At 37.1% G+C, this 23,433-nt stretch overlaps 1 protein-coding gene across 4 annotated transcripts in view; it reads left to right on the top strand.

The window, feature by feature from the left end:
* Positions 1 to 23,433, top strand: part of LOC106649726 — a 64,511-nt gene that overhangs the window by 18,807 nt on the left and 22,271 nt on the right. For all 4 annotated transcript variants that reach the window (XM_023462562.1, XM_023462555.1, XM_023462556.1 and 1 more), the window contains 2 exons: positions 16 to 101; positions 4,083 to 4,292. In XM_023462562.1, the coding sequence (XP_023318330.1) occupies positions 16 to 101; positions 4,083 to 4,292 (296 nt within the window). The remainder of the gene's footprint in view (positions 1 to 15; positions 102 to 4,082; positions 4,293 to 23,433) is intronic.

Here is a 23,433-nt window from a genome sequence, read left to right as displayed (position 1 = left end):
TTTTTATTCACACAGAACCTACCAAACCGCATTTACAAGATGTTAGCATAAAAGCATCTTCACCTCTACCGCCTCTTCAGCAACAAAGAACATACATTCAGGTAAATTTTTGGTTTACTTTCCAATTAATACTTAATATTTTTCCATACTATTTCAGGTATGTTTCGAAAGTGTATAAAAAAGGAAATAAAAGGCCTCACGGACTTAACTGACTTTAACTGGTTACGTGATATTTTACGTATCCAAAGCCCGTTGCTTTGTGTACATTTAGAAAAACCTATGAATAAGTACATGCTTTTTTGTCATAAAATGAATAAGCTTTTTTACTACTGCCATCGTCCTTAAAAGATATTCATGAAGAGCAAAGGAAAATATGGCTTCCGTGTAATTTCCAAAACAGTTTCTTTATTAATTTATATCATATGGCTTCTTGTAAATTCTCACATGCTACAAAAGTATGCGTGCATCCTTTCAATAAGTTGGTTGACTCTTTTCCATGTCATTTGAAAAGGGTCTAGAGCTTTCCGCGAGTTTTAGATCTCATCGAATAATTTTTATGTCAAAATTTCAACCTTTCAGGTCATACAGGTTTTAAAGTATAAAAGCTGTGCACGTGTTGCATACAAAATTTTATGCAATAGTAAGCGAAAACTACCTTCAATTTTAACGAGGCATTTTACCACACACCAGTGTCCAAAATGAGGCATTTTACCGCACACGAGTGTCTAAAAACACTTTTTTAACACTGCGTGAAACAAGGGCGTTCTAACCTTAAAGCGTCAGAAAACCCTAGTTTCTCGCAAGCAGAGTTAAAAAATATCGTTTGCAACTAGTCCGCGAGGAAGTTGACTCACCCAGGAGTCATTACACCCTCGCTACGCTCAGGTGAAAACAACTCCTAGATGAGTCACCTGATTCGCGCACTTGTTACAAAATATACTATTTGCACACTAAAAAATGTGCGAAAAAATACATTTTTTGCCATACTATTGCATAATATTTTGTATGCCACACGTGCCCACCTTTTGCGCACAGTGTGCGAAAAAGGACACGGTGCTGGCCATGCCCAAAAACGCCTTTTGGGCACTTGTTTCATAAATAACTATTCTAAATTTAGAGAGTCGAAACGTTCGTCTACAATACGACAAAATCTTGCCGTTGCCTTGGGTCTTTCAGATTCTTCTAACTCCAAATCACACTCACAAGTTTCCTAAGCTGCGGCAAAACTTCTACATAAAACTTGCGCTGACAAAGAAACTTTTATCTTCTCATTTTTAGGATCAACACGTCACTGCCTAATCTTAGTTGCTGGCTTAGTTGCAATTCTTCTTTGTTTTGCAAATCGACCAACTTTCGGAAATAATTCAAAAAAATCACATAACCATCTCCGCTCGTAATGTCTGTTGCGTATAACAAATTTTGAGCAAGCTTCAACATATGGCATGTGTCAAGTGAGGTATAAATAGGTTTTTTCGAGATGAGATATTTGAACGATGCCGTAGACAGTTTATCATAAATCGAAGATCCCAACTAGTTGAACGTTCGGGTTGACTCTCGAGGCTGCTCGCCGAGTCGTCCGCCCGTACTAGCGTTGCTACCTATCACCGAGGCCTCTTCGTACTATCTTCCGCTAAGGAAAACTGCCTGATTCAGCTACTAAGTGTAGAGAGCCGTCGGCTAGTTTCCAGGTACTGTACGACCGAGGTCTCGAATGGGAGTTGAGGATTAATGGGAGAGAGGTTGAAGAACTAGTCAAGATTCCCTTTTCAAAGAACTCACGTTTATTTATTCACCTCTCTTTTGCCTCTCTCGAGACTTCCAAAATTACAAGCTTTCTTCGTTCTATTTAATTCACATACTTGGTCAATTCATTCGCTTGAATTACATGTTCGCTCTGTGCCACCAAACGGCGACACGTCTACTACTTGACATACATCAATTTATATTTGACGACGCTCGGTCGAATGTCATATGCCTAGCATCGAGGTTGTGAATAGTTTATTCATCTAAAAATTCCAGTACTAAAGTGCTCTTTCGGTCTCATTCAATAAATTTGATATGATTCTGGTATTTCGAAGGAGCCCTTTATGCGCACGAGCATAAAAACGAAAGTATTGCCTACAATCTTGTTGCTATCATTAGAGTCGTAATTCGGACCTTGACCGAAGTCCATTAATTCTTCGAATCTGTTCGCATTTTCAATATAGCAAGTTTGTTCACGAATTAATATTTGGTCGAGGGTTTGTTCACGAATTGATATTTCGTCGAGGGTCAAATTGAAATAAAAGTAACTTCCTTTTTGTAGTGCACTTTAGGCGAATATTTGGACAATTTCTAACGCTTCTTTTGAAATACCTGGCTCGAATTGATAGTCTTTAGCCAATCTCACAAGATTGATGGGTGGGGCAACATGTTGACGAAGTTTTTGCGGTCGTAATCGTATCCGGTCGGGGAGTAAAAATGAAGCGTCATGGAAAACTTTACAAGGTAATTCGATGATCACAGTGGGGGAACGGCAGGGCAAGGTGAGTCCTATGCTAAAAGATAGGAAAAAGTTAGAGCTGCCAACCTTAAATAACAAAACTCTATCGGCGCTTATTTTTCGATTAAGGGGAGTCATACACCAATTCACTTCTCTTTGGCATTTTTGTGATATACACCACAGTTTAATGTCAATCTACATTTGCAACATAAAATTGATATCTTTGAGCCCTAAAAAATGTGAACAAAGTTGCAGAATAGGCCCTTGCAACTAAAAATAGCTTATTTTTGTAATTTTAGCCTTTTGCCACTGTGCGCAAGGTTCAGATCAGAGATATTCAGGAGGGAGTCCCTGATAGGAATCAAAGTCTTCAGAAAAGTATTCTTTTGTGGTTGAGTTTTGTGGAATTTTGATTAGAGTTATAAAAAAGTTTGTGTGCCAACAGATGTGAAAAAATCAAGAAATAAACAAAATTTATGATTATTTTTGAGCAGGTATTGAATAGTAGAACTAATATGAAGGTCTAAATCAAAATTCCACAAAACTCAGCCCATAAAGGATCTTCTCTTAAGATTTGGATCCCTATTAGGCATTGCCACTTAAATAACTCTGATTTGAACCTTGTGCACAGTGCTGAAAGGCTAAAATAACAAAAATGAGCTATTTTTAGATGCAAAAGCCTATTCTGAAACTTTTTTAATATTTTTGGGGCTCAAAGATGCCAATTTTATACTGAAAATGTAGATTCACATTAAACTGTGGTTTATATCACAAAAATGTCAAAGAGGAGTGAATTGGTGAATGACTCCCCTTAACAATAAATTTACAAAGTACTTTTGATGGAACACTAATTTTAAGTATACTTAAGTGAAATAGAAACCGTACAAAATATCATTTCATGATTTTCTGACTATTTTCAACCATACAGTCGTCCTAACCTCACATTTCTGGTTCTATTCCCGATCGGGATGAATGAAATGATACAAAATTTTTCATTGAAATTCATTATTACTCTTAATTTTGTGCGATAACGTATAAATAAGAATTGTGCAAATCAATCTAGAAAAACTCATAGGTTTCATATGTTAGGTTTTTTTTTGATTCTCAATGGTTGAAGTAGTTGAAAATACTGTTAGAAGAGCTAAATCCAACGCATTTCCATAAGGGCCCATGTCAATTTTTCAATTTTCGAGATAAATTTTCTTAAAAAAATACTGAAAAAAATCATAGAGTTCCTCAACGTACTTAAGAACAATATTATGAAGTTTTTTTGGGTTTCTCATTGTTCTCATTGTCTGTGTTAAAGATGGCTTCTGAACTAATTTAATCCTTTGTGGTCCGAATCAAACCGAGCAAAACGACTTTTTTAGAAATTTATGGAATTGGCGTTGACAAAAAATGAAACGTTATAAGAAGATTTGGTAGTTATCCTTTTTAATGATGATGTTTAAAATGTGCTTTAATGTTGTAAACATAGTTAAAAAATAGTTGAAACAAGAAAATTTAAATTTTTTATACTTTATTGCACCTAAATTACAATGTTTTAGATCTTACTGTTCGCCTATATCTCATAGAAATTAAAATTAATATTTTTCATCAGATTCGAGCAGTCGAAGTTGGCTTGGTTTTACTTGCTCTGGTAGTATGGGCTGGAGCAATTGCTCTATTTTTCAATCGTTGGGGAAAAATAAGAATGCTCTTGCCATACCAACCAGATTTCAAAGATCAACTAAAAGTACCAGGTACAGGTGTATGTAATTCATCTAATACAGGACATAATCACAGCACAGGACAACCCACTTGCCCACAGGTATTTCCATTTGGTACTATTTATAATTTACTCTCTGAGGTACTTGTAAAACTTTTATTAAATATATACAATTATTAAGATTTTATTTGAATAATAATCATAATTCATAGGCGCTTAGCATACAGAATATTTTTTAACGCTCTCAAAGGTTCAAGTTCCCATTTATAGGATGATTTTAGGTTGCATACATTAAAGAATGGGTTACGCTCAAACCTAGAATCACGTTCCGTAAACTACTATTATAGCACAACCAAAATAAAAATAAAAAGGCTAATTGACTTGTATTTAATCTGAAATCGCAAAGATTATTCGAAAATTATCAGAATTCATTTGCGACGCGCTTTTTTATAAAAACTGTGGATTAGGATCACACACAACGAAAAATTGATCGATTTTTTTAATGGGAATCTCTAATTTTTATTTCAAAATTGAAAAAAAAACAAAGAAAATTACATTCAACTAGGTCTCTTTTGAAAGTCGTTTCTAATGTGAGAAATTTATGAATAAAACCATAATTTTAGTATTTATTTTTCGAACAAAATTTAAACAACAAACTTTTTCAAACAAAGCTGAGGACTGAGCTTAAAAAACAATGGCTGGCAAAGTCAATCAAACGGACCTTCTCATAATGACCCATTTCAGGGCTACCACATCGCTAAAATGTGAGGACAGAATCTCAACATACCGTATGTCGAGCAACGCGCCGCTCTTTTTGTCGAAGAACTGCCTGTGCATTAAAGCGATGCAATGCTTCTTTCTAAGGCAACGAATTGTCAAATGCATCAAGCGACGTTTTATTAGAAGAACGAATGATTTGTCGAGATCTTCACGGCTCAAGCATGTAAAAGCAGGAACAAGCGACAAGATCAATCACTTGTTAATACACACGAGCCGCGACATAAACAAAGGCTGTCTTGCAGCGCCGGAACGAACTGGAAGGAATAGCCTTGAGGAGACACCATACACCTTAAAATCCTTTTTATTTCATATCAGAAAAATAGATCTAAAATAAAAATTGATTTTGGTCAACTTTGAGGATTCTTACTAACCTTTTAAACAAAATATTTTCATCCCTACATACTGGAAAAGTATCTCTAAATTTACAGGAGGTCCCCTTGAATTAGAGAATCTCTATGGTCACTACCTCTAGAAAAACTATCCAATAAGTTAAAACCATAATTTTTGCATAAAACTAATATTTTTTTAAAATTTTGTTTCACTTTATTAGAATATTCTCACAATTACAGTAACACAGAGACTTTTGATGGTGCTAACACTTTGTCTGAGATAGCGACCATAGGCATTGTCATAAGAAACAAATGGAACGCCCCAGAAACTTGTACAGATTATTGGTAGAACTTGAATCTTACGATACATAGACATACAATTGAATTTGAAATTGTCTTAGTCAAGCGAACCTCCTGTAAATTTAAATACACTTTTATAGTATGTAGGGGTAAAAATATTTTGTGTAAAAGGTTAGTAAGATGCCTCAAAGTTGACCAATCTCATTTTTTATTCTAAGTCTATTTTTTTTTAATGAAATAAAAAGGATTTTAAGGTGTATGTATTCCCTTAAGGGCCGCACCGGTGTAGGCCGGCTTATCCTCGATTCAGTCACCGACTATTACCCGTAAGTGCGATAAAATGGCATTCGTCAACGAAAGAAACTACGAGATGGTCGACGTCAGCAACAGCTCGGAGATGGATATCGACGAGCCAAGTGCAGAGAACGACAGCATGGGCCTCCAGTTGAGAATAGTGCGATGGTTTACGCCACCCACCACACCAACACCTAGGTCGCCCTCGTTTTCACGAGACAAAGAGAAGAGGATGACGACCTTATGGCCAACCCAGGGTCGCACCTAATGTACCTGGACATCCCCGACTACTACAACTGGGCTGTATCGCCCTTAAACAGTGAAGCCGACGAGGCAATGGAAACAGACGTGAAATCCGACAACAACTAAGAAGTCACCGAAGAGCAGCACGTCAGGGAGGCCGCTGAAGGAGCCGCCAGCCAAATTTTCGAGGAAAACGATAACGTGGTCGACGTCGGAGGAGCTGATAACAAGGTCTTCGAGCGGATCCTCGAGGAAGCCGCCAAACACCGATTTATGGGCCTGATCCACGCCTTTCCGCAGGCCCTATAAGAAGGTGAAACACCAGCCGGGATGTACGAAGACCTCGAAAGTGAGGAGAACCGTGACAATTATGAGCGGACCCTGATGGGAAGACCCTATCGGACAGGCGTTCTGCGGCGGTGCTAGTACGTCGTGGTTAGGTATTTCTAGTATCATGATGGAAGCTGGGTCTCGTTGTGCTGTGCCAGATCGACACCCGGACACGGAGCCCAGGAGGTGACGCTCCACCTAGTAGGGCTAACAGAATAGATTAATGATCACCTAATCAATTGTCCCTTATGCGGGAGGACGTTGGGTCGCAGCATACGCCCCGCAAAAAAGTGCGAGTTGTGCACCCTAGTCGTCCTTCTTAAAGAAGACAACATCGAGGAAGGGATGGTATTCAACGCCGAATAACAGCGAAGTCAAAGAACCACCACTACAGAAATCAAAATTTTTTTTCGAAAATAGCATACAACGCCCCGAATAATCAAAAAGAGGAATATAGCGTAGTACGCAACACGCTGTTGATAAAGTACGATTCAATTGTTATAGGATTAATTTTTAGGATCATAAGGAGATGTATAAAACTAACATTACTATTATTGCTCAGTTTGTTTCTCTTACATTACAATAAAAAAGCATTTACTACAATTACGAGTACTGGTTTTTTCCTCAAAGAAAAAAAAAAGAAAGATATAATGTTCTTATCAATAGAACATAATAATCCATGGAACCTCATACAATGTCGCTTTTACTTTCAGTCAAATTCTTTCAAATCAACATTGAAAAATTAATATGAAAAAAAATTATTATGAAAATAAAAAATAATATTAGATAAAAAAAAGAAAAAGGATGTGAGAACGACAAGGGCAGGACGAAAAAAAAGGATGCGATCACAGGATCATACCTTTTTTGGGGAGGTTGCTGTTATTAGTAGTAGCATTAGTAGTAGTAGTAGTAGTAGTAGGTTTTCATTGGCATTTAAAAATTTTACATAGCCATAGTACACATGCTGTTATTAGCTGGCCTCCCAGCAGCACTGCCATCTATCGGAGCAGCCAGAAGGTAAGACAAATACTCAATCAAGCAGTGCGCAGCTCCGTTCTTAAGACGGCGTGGAGCAGCTAGGAAAGGCATAGGCCCCCTTTCAAAAAGTGAGCAGAATGGAATCAAAAGACGCATCGCTCCTTTTTTGGGGACGAACTGCCTGTGCATTAATCTGTGTAATGCTTATTTTCGAGGCAATGAATAGCCAAAGGCATCAAGGGACTTACTGCTTCTTTTCGTGGCAACGAAATAATCAAACAATGAGGCAAGTCTAAAACAGCAAAGCAAGCCATGGCCGCGTTCCGCTTCTGCTTTCCAGAGGCGAGAGAGGTAAGAGATCGGCTGTCTGGTAAGTCGCAAGATCAGAGCGGTAAGCCGCCAATCCGAGTCAACGCGGCACGTATCAGCTGCTTTCTTTCTTTCTTTCTCCTCTCCCTCTCTTCTGTCCTCGAGCCACCGAAATTCGAGGTTATAGATAGATAGATTCTGGTTGGTTACCGCTTCAGCCTACTTGGCCTAGAAGCCGGGGCCACCCACTGACCACCTATGTGTGGGGGTGTATTGACACACCATTTCCTACCTCTATCTTTCCTGCGTGCACTGAGTGAACGTATCCGGTACTAACCGTATCAGTAAGGCTGATACTCCCTGTGCCTACTGGCACATCGGTGCGTAGTTCACTCCGTACAGCCTCTTCCTGGATATGTCGCCCTGTATACTGGCGACAATCCTCGCCGGTTAAGCTGACGCTCTCTACCGCAGCATCGAGTTGAGGCAATTAGTTTCACCGAGCAGCCCCTTGGGGTCAGCTCTGCTCCGGTAAGGCCGACGTTCCCTGCCAATAGCATCGGGTCCGCTAATCCGCTACCTAACTCCCTTTTTACTCCCTACCTGCTACTGTCTCGTATTTGCCCAGGCCCGAAGACCTGTGGTTCAAGGAAAAACCTGTATGTGTATACCAGTGGGTTCGCACTAGAGGTATACCCAGGGAAAAACCCGCCCCGAGACAGCCGGAAAAAATCTTGACATATAATGTTGTATCTGAACTGCGATTCCTCGAAATGACATTTTTCAAATCGGTAAAGAACGTCACTCAAAAAGTGTTCAACCGATTCTTTTGAAAATTTGCGCAGTTCTTTATAAACCCTTTGAGCAGGTACTGACATCGAGATATTTCGATTTTTTCGAAAATTTTTTTGTTTATAACAACTTTTCCGAAAAAAAAGGTCGATTTTTCATGTGTGGACGCAATTTTAACGTTTTTTTCAACTTCAAAATTACGTCAAAATTCGAAAAATCACTATAATTGAAAGAACTCTACGTCAGTACCTGATAAAACTCATAAACTAATGAGGTAATTTTGCATTTTTCGTTTCAGATGATTCTGTGAAAAGTTACGTTCCTCACCAGAATTCTCACGACTTTTCCGTAGATTTGCTCTCAAAGATCGAAAAATGAAAATTTTTTTATGAAATTTTCATAAAATACTCTCGAAGTCATGTACTTTCACATGTACATTGTAGAAATAAATTTTTTTTTTAGTAGTAAAAAAAAAATGTAAAAATTAAAAAAAATCGATAAATCAGCACCATACCCCCCCTTAAATATTGTTAAAAAATACCATGTATTAGCGGATCATGGTATCAGGCTTACACAGTCAAGTCAAACTGGCTAAAAAAATTTGTATTTTTACTTTTCTATGTTTTGAATAAATAAAATCAATCAATAAAAACTTAAGCTAAAAATAACGCTTTTATGATTTAATATTTTTAAAAATCGTGTGAAAAAATTTTTTATAAAACTTTCTATCCGTCTTTTCTCTTCTGGGAATGTGTAAATTAATTATTCCAACGGTGAAATGCGCTAGAAAGAGCCAATTTATTATGTAATGTGAGTGAATTTAAGAAAAAATGAACTGGATTGATATTATCATTGCCAAGATAAAAGTTTAATTGATTGTTTCAGCGCCATATGTCTGTTACCTTGACAAAAGACATCGCTAATTAGGTAATGTGGCATTCAAAATGTATGTAAATACACTTTAATTGAGTGTCTGAAATGGGTAAGAAAGGAGGGATAGTAAGTTTTATATATAAAAAAAATTATCACATGATTTTAAAAAATATTTAATCATAAAAGCGTTATTTTTAGCTTCAATTGGTTCGCTCATTAAAACTCTCACAGTAAACTAATGAAGCTAAAGTTTTTATTGATTGATAAGGTATTCAAAACATGGAAAAGTAAAAATCCAAATACTTTTTAGCCAGTTTGACTTGACTGTGTAAGCCTGATACCATGTAAGCCTGATATCATTATGCTCTATAATATTTCTCAGGGCCTATGAGATATAGCTGACCATACAAGGCTTCACTATTATGTACCAGAAGACCCCTAAGCAAGTTTGGTAAAGACCTGCGACCCGGAGCTGAAAAGCTCTCCTTGTAAGCACAGGGAGCTTCAGTACTAGGTACCAGGAGACCCCAAAAAAATTTTGGAGAAATCCATGACCCGGAGGTGTGGTGGTCTCCTCGTTAGTCTTTAGACTGATCATACAGCCACCCAAAAAATAAAAAAGGTCTTGACCTGTCGGTTCCACAACACCTACTAAAGGTTTGTTGTGTCGCCAAAACCGAATCCGAGGTTTATTTGGTTCCATCATGTCAGGGTTCTAACATAACTTCAAAAAACTATACAATATATGCCTAATATGCCTATAATCTTAAATATGGCCGATTCTCTGGGAAGTCGAATGGCGAAAACATTTCTTTTCTGTAATTATGAAAAACTTGTTGTTTTTGATGTAATATTTGTCTCGAAAAAAATTTTAGAAAAATTTGGGCATTCTATGATACTTTTTCAGAGGCCCTAAGTTTGCCATTTTGGCATTTTTTTGAAATCCATGATAAATCGCAAATATTCAAATTGTCCAAATTTTCAGAAAAAAATGTATTCCAAAATGATTGAAGCAACCTGGGAGATTATAGAGTGGAAAAAACTTAAATAAAACAAAAAACACGAAATTGAATCGAGTTCAAACCGGACTTTCGTTTTCAAAGCAATGTAAACCGCTTCGTAAAGATGTCAACTACTGCTTGATAAAGTTTTGTAATCGGTCTTACAGTGTAACGCAATGTAGACAATAATATGTGTCGAAAAACGTGCAAAAAAGATCGAAAATAGACCCAAAATACCTAAACACAGCCATCGCGTTGTCTACAGCTTTAAAAGTACACCTTTCCGATCGGAATGCCGAAGTTACATCTAGCTAGTCTCAGCTACTGATATAATCATTATTTTGAAACGTTATCGATTATACAGGTATTGTCAGAGAAACTTGGTGGATCAAAAAACGGGTTTTCGAACTTTGGCATGGTTCATTTATAGTTTGATGCTAACCCTCTAGGTTCAATTGTTATGTCACTATTAGGTTCACTAATAGGTCAACATAGGTTTCTGGGTGCTAATAAATGTTTCAATAACTATTCCAGAATAAAATTATACTCCGCATAGTGTATATTAAGGTGTGCTCTATTTCCCAAATTACTTTTATTGCCTCTCACCCCACCTTTCTTATATTTTATTAAAATAAGAAGAAACAGGAATAAGGATGAAAATAAAATAGATTGACGTTGAATCACAAACGGTTTCAAGATTACGCGTATTTTAAATGAGAAAGACTCTGAAAGGGGGACATACCAGTGTTAAAACCTGAAATAATTAATAGGTGTAAAATATTGCATCAATCAAGTTTCAACAAATATAGTATTATCCATGCTTTTTTGCTTTATTTTGAATGTAAAAAACCACTATGGACCCCTAGCATATCAATTTAACTATGAAGACCACTAAAACAAGTTTTAAGCTTGGATACATATTTACCGCAGGATTCTGAAGTGAGTTTTTAACCAATTTTTATCGCTGACTGCTTAAAGTCTTGGTAAAAGTATTCTCCTTCACTTAAGCATATCAGAATTTGGAAAAATGCTTTAGGAAAATTTGTATTTGTATTTTACTATGAAATACAAGCGTTTATATGGATACAATTTCAGTATTTTTAGATTTTTTGTACATTCATCGCCATATAAATGTTGTAATGACATTTTTGAAAATTCTGTTACACTTAATTAGAGGAGAATACTTTTATCAAGACTTAAAGCAGTCAGCCATAAAAATTGGTTAAAAACTCACTTCAGAATCCTGCGGTAACTATGTATCCAAGCTTAAAACTTGTTTTAGTGGTCTTCATAGTTAAATTGGTATGCTAGAGGTCCAGAGTGGTTTTCTGCATTCAAAGTAAAGCAAAAAAACATTGATAATTTTTATATTTGTTGAAACTTGATTGATGCATTATTTTACACCTATTAATCATTTCAGGTTTTAACACTGGTGTGTCCCCTTAAGTTAGATTGAGCTAAATAATCATGAAAAAATTGGAAACAACTCACATATCATATATCTGACGCATTTTTAGACATGAAAATCAATGTCAATCTTAATCTTTACCATGAATACATTCTCAAAGCTTCAACAAAACAAATATCGATTTTTCAATTAGGAATCTCTATTTTTTTATAGCAGATTCGATAAAAGCGGATAATCTGACGTTTATATGTATTTTTCCTGTTTATGTATCTGTATATTTTTATATATTATGTATCTTTTCTTTTCAATATCTTTCGAAGGGTGTTACAGCCAGAAATAATGGATCATTATCGGATATGAGGTTTTTGACTTCTTTTTCAAGTTTCAAACTTTTATCCCATCCTGTGTACCTATATTATTTTTTAAACTTTAAACCTACATATTTAGGCTCTAGTCAGTTAAAATATTTTTTTCTGATATCAATCTGGTTTATACCTATCAAACCAATGTACTTTAACTTTCGTGCTACATTGTTTCATTTCAACCTCTATTGGATTTGAGCCACGATAGTAGAGCTGTGAAAAAAGTAGTCCGTTCAAGAAACTACGTGACCCTGCAACTCCGTAGGAAATACATGTATCTTATGAAAATCAATTGTTATTAATAGAAAAAAATTAACGTACATGTACTTAATTTTAACTAATGTACGTAAATTGCAATTAATAATATCAGTTGTTTTTTTATTGAGTTTGCATTAAACATCTTATCATAACACAGCTCTACAAAAAAAAAATTTTCAAATCCACCGACCGGACCTAGTGGACTTTATGTTTTTGGGGTCGCTGAATCCGAATCCGGGGTCGGTTTTTCAAGGTTAGCTCATTTTCAAGGTCATTTGAAGGTCAAACTACAAGAATTCAATGAAAATATCCGAAAAAATCACCCTTATGTTTTGAGGGTCGCTCATTCTAAATCAGAGGTCATTTTGACTGTATCCGGCCTTGTAAAGGTCATTTGAAGGTCATTTTAGGGTCAGATCACGAAAAAAGCTTAAAAAAATCTGAAAATACTCATTCAGAGGTTTTTAAGGATGCTGAACTCAAATCGGAAGTCAGATGACCTCTATGAAGTCACCTTCAAGGTAATTTAAACTTTAAATTAATACAAGGAAGTAAAAAATTAAGAAAATATTTTTAATTTTGCATGCGTTTATACTTTTTTTAATAGCAACGCATCTTTTTTTCTTCAAACGAACGGCGTAATGGTTTTCGTTTGCGTTTTTTGCCTTTCTCATTTTGACTCTCTCTCTTCAACATCCAGCAGTAATCAGCCATCATCGAAACATCCTATCTACCTAATTGATACCGCTGCTCCATACTTTTCATGTCTTGATAGAATCGTTCTCCATGCTCGTCACTAAAATCACCACAGTTATCCGGAAACTCATCTGAATGGTTATGTAAGAAATGCAGTTTATAAGACATATTACATTTTATTTCACCGACATCAAACTTATCGAGGCAGCAGGTAAAGACTAGAAGAGAAAAAAGTGTGTCAGAATGAGAGTAAGTTAACAGAACCGCATATTTCTCCATATCAATATCACGAACGAAAACGGTGCATTAATATGAAAAAATATGCCGATTTGTCAATTCACTCCCCATGCCGATCCACCTGGCTCATCTCTACTTTGTCATAAGGATATACTTATAGTGAATTTATTTTTACACTCTCAGACATTGTTTCACAAAATTTTAAAATGTGTAACACGGTGGCGTGTTACGCGACACTCGGCCAGAGCAGAGTCCGATGGGTGGTCATCCCTTTTCCCATCCTTTAACTTTACGTCCGTCGCGACATGATAATTTCGCGAGTCGATGCGAACGCGAGGCGACTTCGAGAGAGAGTATTTCGGGCAGGAAGAGCACGACACAAGAATGAGGGTCATGTGACCGAGACCGCCTGTGTTCGCGAGACTATCACCGGCGATGATGAGAACCAGCGCCTTGGGCCTGTAAGGCAGGCTTGTGAGCGGTATGAGGCACTCTGTCTCTGGGAGCCCTATAGAGCGAACGTGTGTGAAACCGTCGAGCTACGATACTGCGCCGTGAAAATATATATACCAGGCGAGAGTGTGGGAGAGCTGCGTTGCTACCCAAGGGTCTGTCTTCCGCTGCCGAGGTCCTGCTACCGCTGTTATTGAGGTCCAGGTTGCCGTTGTATCTGGCTATACACCACTCGAGTCACCGACGAGTAAGTCACCTTCCAAGCAATTATCTGCCAAGCTACGCTCTCTCTCTCTCTTCGCGAATTCCCATATATTAGAAATCCTCGCCCACCGAGTAGAGTCACCATTAAGCCGACGCGACCAAATACGAGTCATAAGATTAAGCATTTTACTCCGTGTAATATATTTATTTAATTGTAATTCGTTTGGCAACTGATAAGGCGTCACATCCGTGACTGGCGCCGAATAAATCACCTTATTATTGTTCTCTTTACATTAAATAACACGCTTAATTATTTGTACCACCCTGACTCCATTTCAGCATCTACAAGGATCGAACGGGCCAAATCTTGCCCGGATTGGCACCCGTTACAAATGCATTCGTTTTAATCGAAGAAAAATCCATTGATGAAGAATTTTTCAAATTTTGTGACCCAATTCTATAGTAAAAAATAAAATAGCCTATATTATATTCACATACAAAGAAGTCCTATAAAAAATTTACCTTAAGCTATGTCAACAAAATTAAGGTAAATTTAATAATAACGGAAGTAAAAATTGATTGTTAAAAAATAAAGAGATTTTTTGGGTTGCTTTACTGTGGGGAAATAGCTTAGAAAAAATGTATTATATTTATTGAGTAGGGAAAAAAGCAGCTCTATCCCAGAATGTGAGCTTGCTAAATGTCTCAGACTAAAAAATTAATTCTGTTTTAAAAAACTAAGCACAAACTTCTTCCAATATTTTATCGCATTAAATAAATTTAACATTGAAATGACCTTGAAGGTGACTTCATAGAGGTCATCTGACTTCAGATTTGAGTTCAGCATCCTTAAAAACCTCTGAATGAGTATTTTCAGATTTTTTTAAGCTTTTTTCGTGATCTGACCCTAAAATGACCTTCAAATGACCTTTACAAGGCCGGATACAGTCAAAATGACCTCTGATTTAGAATGAGCGACCCTCAAAACATAAGGGTGATTTTTTCGGATATTTTCATTGAATTCTTGTAGTTTGACCTTCAAATGACCTTGAAATTGACCTCCTAAAGGTCATCCGACCTCGGATTTGGATTCAGCATCCTCAAAAACCCATGTATGAATTTTTTCAGATTTTTTACCCTGTTCCATTTATTTGACCTTCAAATGACCTTGAAAGTGACCTCCTAAAGGTCATCCGACCTCAGATTTGGATTCGGCATCCTCAGAAACCCATGTATGAATTTTTTCAGATTTTTTACCTTTTTCCTATTATTTGACCTTCAAATGACCTCTAAAATGAGCCAACCTTGAAAAACCGACCCTGGATTCGGATTCAGCGACCCCAAAAACATAAAGTCCTCTAGGTCCGGTCGGGGGATTTGAAAATTTTTTTTTTTTAGAGCTGTGTAATTGTTTATTTGAAACTAAAGACTAACAGCTGTTATTATTGATTGTGTGTTCATTTGTTTCTATTATTAACAATTAGTTCTCATAAGACACATGTATTTCCTACAGAGGGAAGGGTCACATAGTTGGTTGAATAGCGCTACCATCGCGGATCAAAGCTATGCTGTTGTTATCTCCACAAATTTGAAAATAATTCTTATAAGATACTCTCTCTCGTCCCTGGAATACCCTCTCTTACAGCGCTCAAAATGCATCTTCTTTGACACGTTTTAAGACATTGGTATTGGACGAGTTGCGCAGTCGTGTTAGTTAAAGAGCATCATCCATTGTCATCCATTGAACTTCATTTTTTCCATGTTTTTTATCTTTTCATTCTCATGGTCATTGTTATAAATCAAAAATGTACATTAGTTCTATACTTAGGATACCAAAGATATTTTATTGCCTGTAATCTACAATAATCTATGCATGTGTAACATTTATGTATATACTTGTTTTATTTGTCCCTTGCTTTTTGTTATCTTGTTAAATTTGATATTAAACCTTATCATGCGCTTATTTTGGTGTATTGACCGATGATAAATTGTTGTTGCGATTACTATGTTATTACTGTATCTGTTTTTATTTTTTATTTTTAATATTGTTGAAAATTCTATTGTTAAATTTAATTATTTACAAAAACTGTATTATTCTATGTATTTGTCTGTGAGGCATACGGCATTGCCTTGCCTAATAAACAAGATTCTATTCTATTCTATTCTCATCCCTATCATGACAGAGAGTAACCTCTCAACACTAAAACCCAGGCCTGTAGCATTGGATTGTCGATAATACTACTGCAACCACTTTTCGAACACCCAACCTCACTAAGCGCACCTCAAAATGCCTCCTTTAGCGTTCTTCATGCATCGCTCAGCTGATCATAATTCACTTTCATACCACAGATCTTTTAAATTCTTCCTTCCTTAACTCAATAGTCTTCACTTCTTCAACTTTTGCTCACCGTAAATGCTACTCATCATCGCCCACCCAACTCATTTCACACCGTACGTTTCACTTCATTAACAAAACAATTTGTTGCTAGTTTTTATCGATAATACTTAAATATTTTGCTACTTTACGGTTACTATTTTTATACATAACCATATAATTACAACCTGGCCAGATAGGGTTTACCGTGTGTCTGAAGTTATTCAACTCAACTCCACTCTCTCTCTCTCTCTCTCTCTCTCTCTCTCTCTCTCTCTCTCTCACAGCGCTTGTACACTGTCAGTGCACGCAGCAGGCCATGGGTATCACCAGAGATGCGTGAGTTGATGGCACAGCGTGATCGGGCCTACAGACGAGCGTGTAACTCCGAAAATGTTCGTGACATAGCGAACTATCACCAATTGAGAAGTCAGATAAAGCGCCTTATTGATGACAGCAAGGAAAAATACATCGTCCAAAAACTGCAAATAGCTGAGGATTCCAAACAAAAGTGGACTGTTTTGCATAAATTGGGCTTGACGAGTGACAGACTACCTTCTCCGACCAACTACTTCTCACTCAACTCTTTGAACGGTCACTTTGCTTCCATCTCATCAGCATCCCCTGCATTAACAGATGACTCAATACAACAGGTCCTACAGACACCACTGAACACAGCTAAGTCGACATTCGACTTGTGCATGGCCACTCGATCACAGGCTATGCGGGTAATCACAAGCTCCAGGTCTAAGGCCATCGAACCTGATCACTTGTCCTCTGACATGCTCAAAAGAGCTGCTCCACTGATTGCTGATCCATTGTTGGAAATCTTCAACAAATCTATTGCAACTCACACATTCCCGTCATCTTGGCTCAAAACCTACGTGCTGCCCTTATCGAAAAAGAAACTCATCACGGATATTACTGACACTCGACCCATGGCTAAACTATGCGAGGTTTCCAAGGCCTGTGAGAGGCTGGTTCATGAGCAACTGTCTGATTATCTGGAGAGATTTGAGCTGCTGAACCCACGCCAGGCTGGCTTTCGAAGAGAACATAGCACTCAAACAGCATTGTTGGCCCTGATGGATGATGTTCGACAGGCGGTGGACGACCGTCAGATGACTATCTTGGCTCTGTTCGACTTCTCTAAAGCGTTTGACATGGTCCCACATCAACTGCTTCTAATGAAACTTCGCAGATTCAACTTTGCCGACTCAACTATCAAATGGTTTGCCTCGTACCTGCGACATCGCAGCCAGGCGGTAACTGACTCCAATGGTTTGGAATCAGCCTGGCTGCCGACTACTTCTGGTGTCCCTCAAGGCAGTGTCCTTGGGCCGCTGCTGTTCTCTCTCTTCATCAACGATCTGCCTGACGTCCTCGTTGACTCTAAATGCATGCTCTTTGCTGACGATCTGCAGATCTACAGCTCGTTTTTTCCAACGGACTTTGCGCGAGCACTGAGCGCCTTCAATCGCAATGTCAATGCTGTATCAGCCTGGGCCACTGCAAACGGCCTCTTGCTAAACAAGGCTAAAACACAGGTGATGCTGATGGGTAGTGACGCTTTTTTGGGACGCTTTGATCTCTCCTTATGCGACTGTGGTGAAGTCCTCGGGAGTGTATATTCAGCCGAATCTTGACTCAGGAGCACACGTCAAGCAAGTGGTGAAGCGCGTCCATCGTGTGCTCTATTCACTTCGTCATCACCGCAAAGCACTACCACGACCTATACGCAAGGAACTCGTAGAAGCATTAATCTTCCCCCACTTCGACTATGCGTGTGCAGTCTACAATGATCTGTTTCAATATCAGGAACTCAAACTCCGACGAGCCCTTAATGCCTGTGTAAGATATGTCGTCGATCGCATAGGATAGATGGACCGTGTCACGCCTCACCGACTGGCCTTGGTTGGCTGTCTACTGCCAGACGAAGACAATACTTTATCGCTTCAATTGCTTACACCGCCATCTCATTCAACAATCCCTCTTACTTGCTACCCAGATTCACCATGCCACCAACCAGCGTCACTCAACGCTCATCCAAACGCCTCCCCCAGCGCTCACTCATTCATCGCAAAACAAAAGAAACCAGCACCATCAAATCTTCCTTTTACTACACAGCAACAGACCTAATCAACTCACTTTTTTCCGAACCACTAAACTTTAATCCTCAATCTATAGCCCAATTCAAAATTACAGTCTTTCGCAAATTACTTGACATGGACATAACTGATCACTCATAAATAATACCACTTCATCACCCCCCACACTACCTGCCTCACTATCACTATCACTATTACCGCTGCCACTATCACTCACCTCACAACACTCATATTCATCTTCATGCTATTTTTAAAACTACTCTTTTAAATTGTTCGTAATCTCGTAAATTGTCCGTAATCTCACCGTCTTCATGCGCAAAACCACAAATTCCAAATTACTACCAATTAGAACAGAAGAAGCTCTCACTCACCTATTAAACTGCAATACTTAATATTTCGACGACTCTTTCTCCTCACACCCAAACTCTCAACTGCTATATATTCATGTCAACATCTATTCATCACTTCAGCATTCAATCATTTTTTTCAACGCCAAACTTAAGTTTAATATAAGTCTTGTTATGTTAATCAAATGCGTTTCAATTAATAATCTAATATATATGTACATCGACATTACAATTTTTATATCTAAAATGTTGCTAAAATTTGTAAATAATTTTTTAAGACAATTGTATTTCAAAAGTGCACACAGGGTTCGCCCTAAGCCCAATAAAGCATCTATCTATCTATCTATCTATTTGCCATTAAGTAAGCACGCGTTTTGATTGTGCTCCGTTTGCCTCGTTGCTGTGTACTGTGCTTTTGGGCGAAAATTTTCGAATTTTTTTGTGCGAGTGCGTAGTGCAACGCGACATCCACTACTGCAAGTTTAAAATTGCTAAAGTGCCAACTTGATCCTGTAAAGCTAAAAAAATAAGTTTATAACCTTTAAGCCAAGCTATTTCTCTGATTCTGTGCGTGAAATCGGTGTTATTGTGTCGGTCGGCTTAATCCGCTTATCAACGGCTGCTGTGTATTGTGTTGTGTGTATCTGCCTTGAATCGTCAAATTGTGTATAGTATAAACGAAAGTGTCTGTGCTGTGCTCTGCCGATTTTGTTTCGCCATGTCTTCAAAATCGAGCTCGTCCGTATTGGCCGAAGATACCTCCCGAATACTCGCCATGCTCTCTCGCATTGATACTGCGCTGAGTGATCTTCGGACTGATTGCGCTGTGTTGAAGACTGGAGCTGACGGTCAACGACGAGTCGCAAACGACACTGGCACTATTGAGGCGCTTGAAAGTCACTCCAGACGTATTGAGGCTCTTGAGGCCCGCCAAAAACACGTTGAGCGCTATCTTCGAGAGGCGAACCATGCCCTGAACTGAAAATAATGGGTATTCCATCTGCCCTGGTTTGCACCGTTGATCCAGATCTTCGTCACCTGTGTGCTTCGATCTGCTCGGTGGCTCAACCCACCATCTGCTCGGCTAAGTGGGAAAAAGCCTGTTTCACCTCTAGCTGCTCGCACTATGATTGTGCATTATAAGCAGACCGACACCCGAGATTACGTTCTCAGGGCCAAAAAGAAATTTGGAGAACTACTCGCCTCTGCCCTTTTGCCAGGTGTAACTGGCAGTATAAAACTGTTTGAAATGTATTCAAAATATGTGCACGATTTGCTTAGTAAGCTGGCGAAAGCTGTGGCAAAAGAACGTGATGATAAATATGTGTGGGCTCGTGGTGGAGTCGTGTTTGTGAAAAAGTGTGATGGCGGCGAGGTCATCGAACTATTGATTGAGCCTGATCTTGAGAGACTCTGAGCATGATTGCAAATGTATAGTAGTTGCTAGTGAACAGTGTCTATTTGTGAAATTTGTCGTGGAAAGTTCGGACAATGTGTGCATGTTGTTTAGCCCCCAATTTGTATATTGCTATTGTATATTGCTTATGTATTATATATTGCTATGTTGTGTTCAAGTGAATTTAACAAATTGCTCTACTGTGTCTTAAATTATGTGAACTGTAAATATCTGTATATAGCTATGTTTTTGCGACTAATTGCTTGTAGTATTCTGATGATACTTTGAAAATTAGTATCTAAGCGCTTAATTTAATATTACTTGTATATTGAAAATTTTTTGCACTTCTGTTTGTATACTGTTTGTAATTTTTGATTGCATATTTTATGCTGGTTTGCCATTCGAACCAAAGAGTCCTTGGCATTAATAAAAATCGTTCAAATCTCTCTACCTTTAAGTATAAGCCTGTGTGCCCTATGGGGCTCCATGACCTTATAAATATTCTAATGTAATCTAATCTTTGTAAGTATAGAATCACGAACTTCTTTCTGCTCTTCTGTTTTTTGCTTTTTGTACAGTCTAAACCTGCCTACGGGCGTTTTTCTTCAGTTTCTTGCACACTAATTTTACAAGGGTCAACTGCAACCAGACCACTGGTATTTTTGTTTCCCTTGCGTTGTTTAAAACGCATCTTGATCATCTACTCCGACTCACCAAGGTTAGTTTATCACAACGTGCGTTCGAGTAGTTAAAGATTTTTCAAACCTAAGCTACCTTTTTAACTACATCACGGTCATAATATAAAATGTGCATAAAACATCAAAAATTTTTTTATCTTGAAAAAAATTATGTTGAACTTCATCGCTTAAAAAAGTCTTGAAATTGCGAAGAACAATGAAAAAATTTGAAGATGTTTCACCATTGATTTTAAGAGTTTTTGGAAGTTTTTCCTAGAATTTCAAAATTTTTCCAATTGAGGAATTGAAACATATACTCAACATTTTTTATAATTCATTATTCATCATCATAAATTCGTTCATTCGTTTATTTTTTGGAGGTTGAAACATTTATTTTGTTTTTTTCAAACTAATGAATAATTTAAAATCTTACGTCAGTTGGTCAAAACGACCTCTCAGCCCAAATCTGACCATATCATTCGATTCAGCATGAAAATATATATTTTTCCTTTAGAACAAAGTTAGCCATCTATTATATGATTGCGATTCTGACTGCAATTTCGTTAAATTTTAGAAGCACAATTTTAAATTTCAAGATTCCATCAACGCCGGTTCCCACTACACTTTGAACTTCATAAGAACGACTTTTTCCATGTAAAGACTTATATCTTAAGCATTTGTCGGTAACTAAAGGATATTTAAACATCGATGTAAAAGCGGTGCGGTCTAATGCAATAGTCAGTAATTTCTCATATTTTAACATTTTATTAAGGTGATAATTTAATATGATTATTTTGATCATTTTTTCTCTATATTGTTTATTTTTTTCATAGGAGAGTTTTTAAAAAAATTTATTTATTATATTTTCAACAAAAGTCCTTGATATTTCATTTTATTGTATGATTATGAATCCGTAAATTCATCGTAAAGTACAATATTTTATCCCAAAAATTAACTAATGTTCAGTCCTAGTACTATAATAAGTTTTTTACTTGATCTCTGACATGATATTTCAATTGATTATAGAAACGGTGCGTGGATTTGTATCCGCGTAAAGTAAATGCAAATATTTTCAAGTTAGTAATAATTATTAAATTCAACAAATTTTCAAAAATTATCAATATATTGTCAATAACTGATTTTTTATAACTAACTAACTAATTTGTAATAAATATAAGGTCGTGTCCACATTTTCGGATATGGTGGTGCAGTGCGCTGGGAGGATTTGCTTCATATTAGAGCAGTGCTTTCGTTACCCGAGAAGAAGCCGACAACCTCGTGACTGTGGCTGTCAGTTTGCTCTTCTGCACAGGGTTGACATCGCGTGACAATTGGTACCACTCTTTGATATTTAAATCATGATAATCCTTTATTATTTTATAATAATTCAAATTGATTTTTATATAATTATGTATGAATCTAAATTAAAACTGCGAAAAACCGTTGCCAAAATATTGGCAAAAAACTTCCTCCTAAAAATGAGGTTATTCCTATTTTTATGTATAAAAAGCTAATAAAATAAGATATTGTTACATTTTCTAGGTTCCACTTTACAAATATGTTACGAGTTTTCTCATTTTTGTCTCAAATTAAAGCAACTGCTCTTTTTTAACAATCACAGAGCAAATGTTCAAAAAATTTATTATAACCCGGAATGAAGCCAAATTTGGGCATAACTTATATACATTTTGAAAATTTCATTAAAAAGTCATTTTTCGGATTTTCGTAAACTTTTGTAAAATATTTAAATTTATTTTTACACTTTTACTTAGTTTTTGTTTTAAACTTATAACTGCACTGAGAATAAAAGTAGGTAGTGTTGACTGAAGGGTCCAAGTCAATTCTTCCTAACTGGCGCGGTAGTAGCGGGTCAAGCAGATACAACTAAATAGTTAAGTTGATTCAACTCAATATTTTGATAGTTTTTATGGTGCAGTTAAGTTAAATCTACTTAATTATTAAGTTAAATCAGCTGGAGCCGCTACTACCGGGACAGTTAAGTAGAATTTACTTGGGCGCTCCAGTTAACGCCACTGAATTTTATTCTCAGTGTATCTGAAATTTCCGAACAAAAACTAATAACATTTTGTCAACTTATAAAATTTTAAAAATTGTTCAAACTGAAAAAGAGGTTGAATTCTGAAAACTAAATTTTTGGAGCGCAACGTTAAGGAAAAAAAAACAAAAACTGAAATTTACGAAAAATTAAAATAAATCAATTTCCCACCTACTTTAATCGTTCGAATGATAATAGTATATTTTGTAGCAAGTGTACGAACGCAGTTGACTCAACCAGGAGTTCTTTTCACCCGAACGTAGCGAGGATGCAAAGACTCCTGGATGAGTCAATTTCCTCACGGACTAGTTGCAAACGATATTTTTTAACTCTGCTTGCGAGCAACTAGGGTTTTCTGAATCTTTAAGGTTACAAAACCCGTGTTTCGCGTAAGCAATGTTAAAACAATTGTTCAATCATCTTTATATGAATGCTCAA

Source organism: Trichogramma pretiosum, unplaced genomic scaffold, assembly GCF_000599845.2.
Source record: "Trichogramma pretiosum strain Unisexual culture from Peru unplaced genomic scaffold, Tpre_2.0 scaffold128, whole genome shotgun sequence".
NCBI classification, from domain to species: Eukaryota; Metazoa; Arthropoda; class Insecta; order Hymenoptera; family Trichogrammatidae; genus Trichogramma; species Trichogramma pretiosum.
This window is presented reverse-complemented; position numbering and strand designations above follow the sequence as displayed.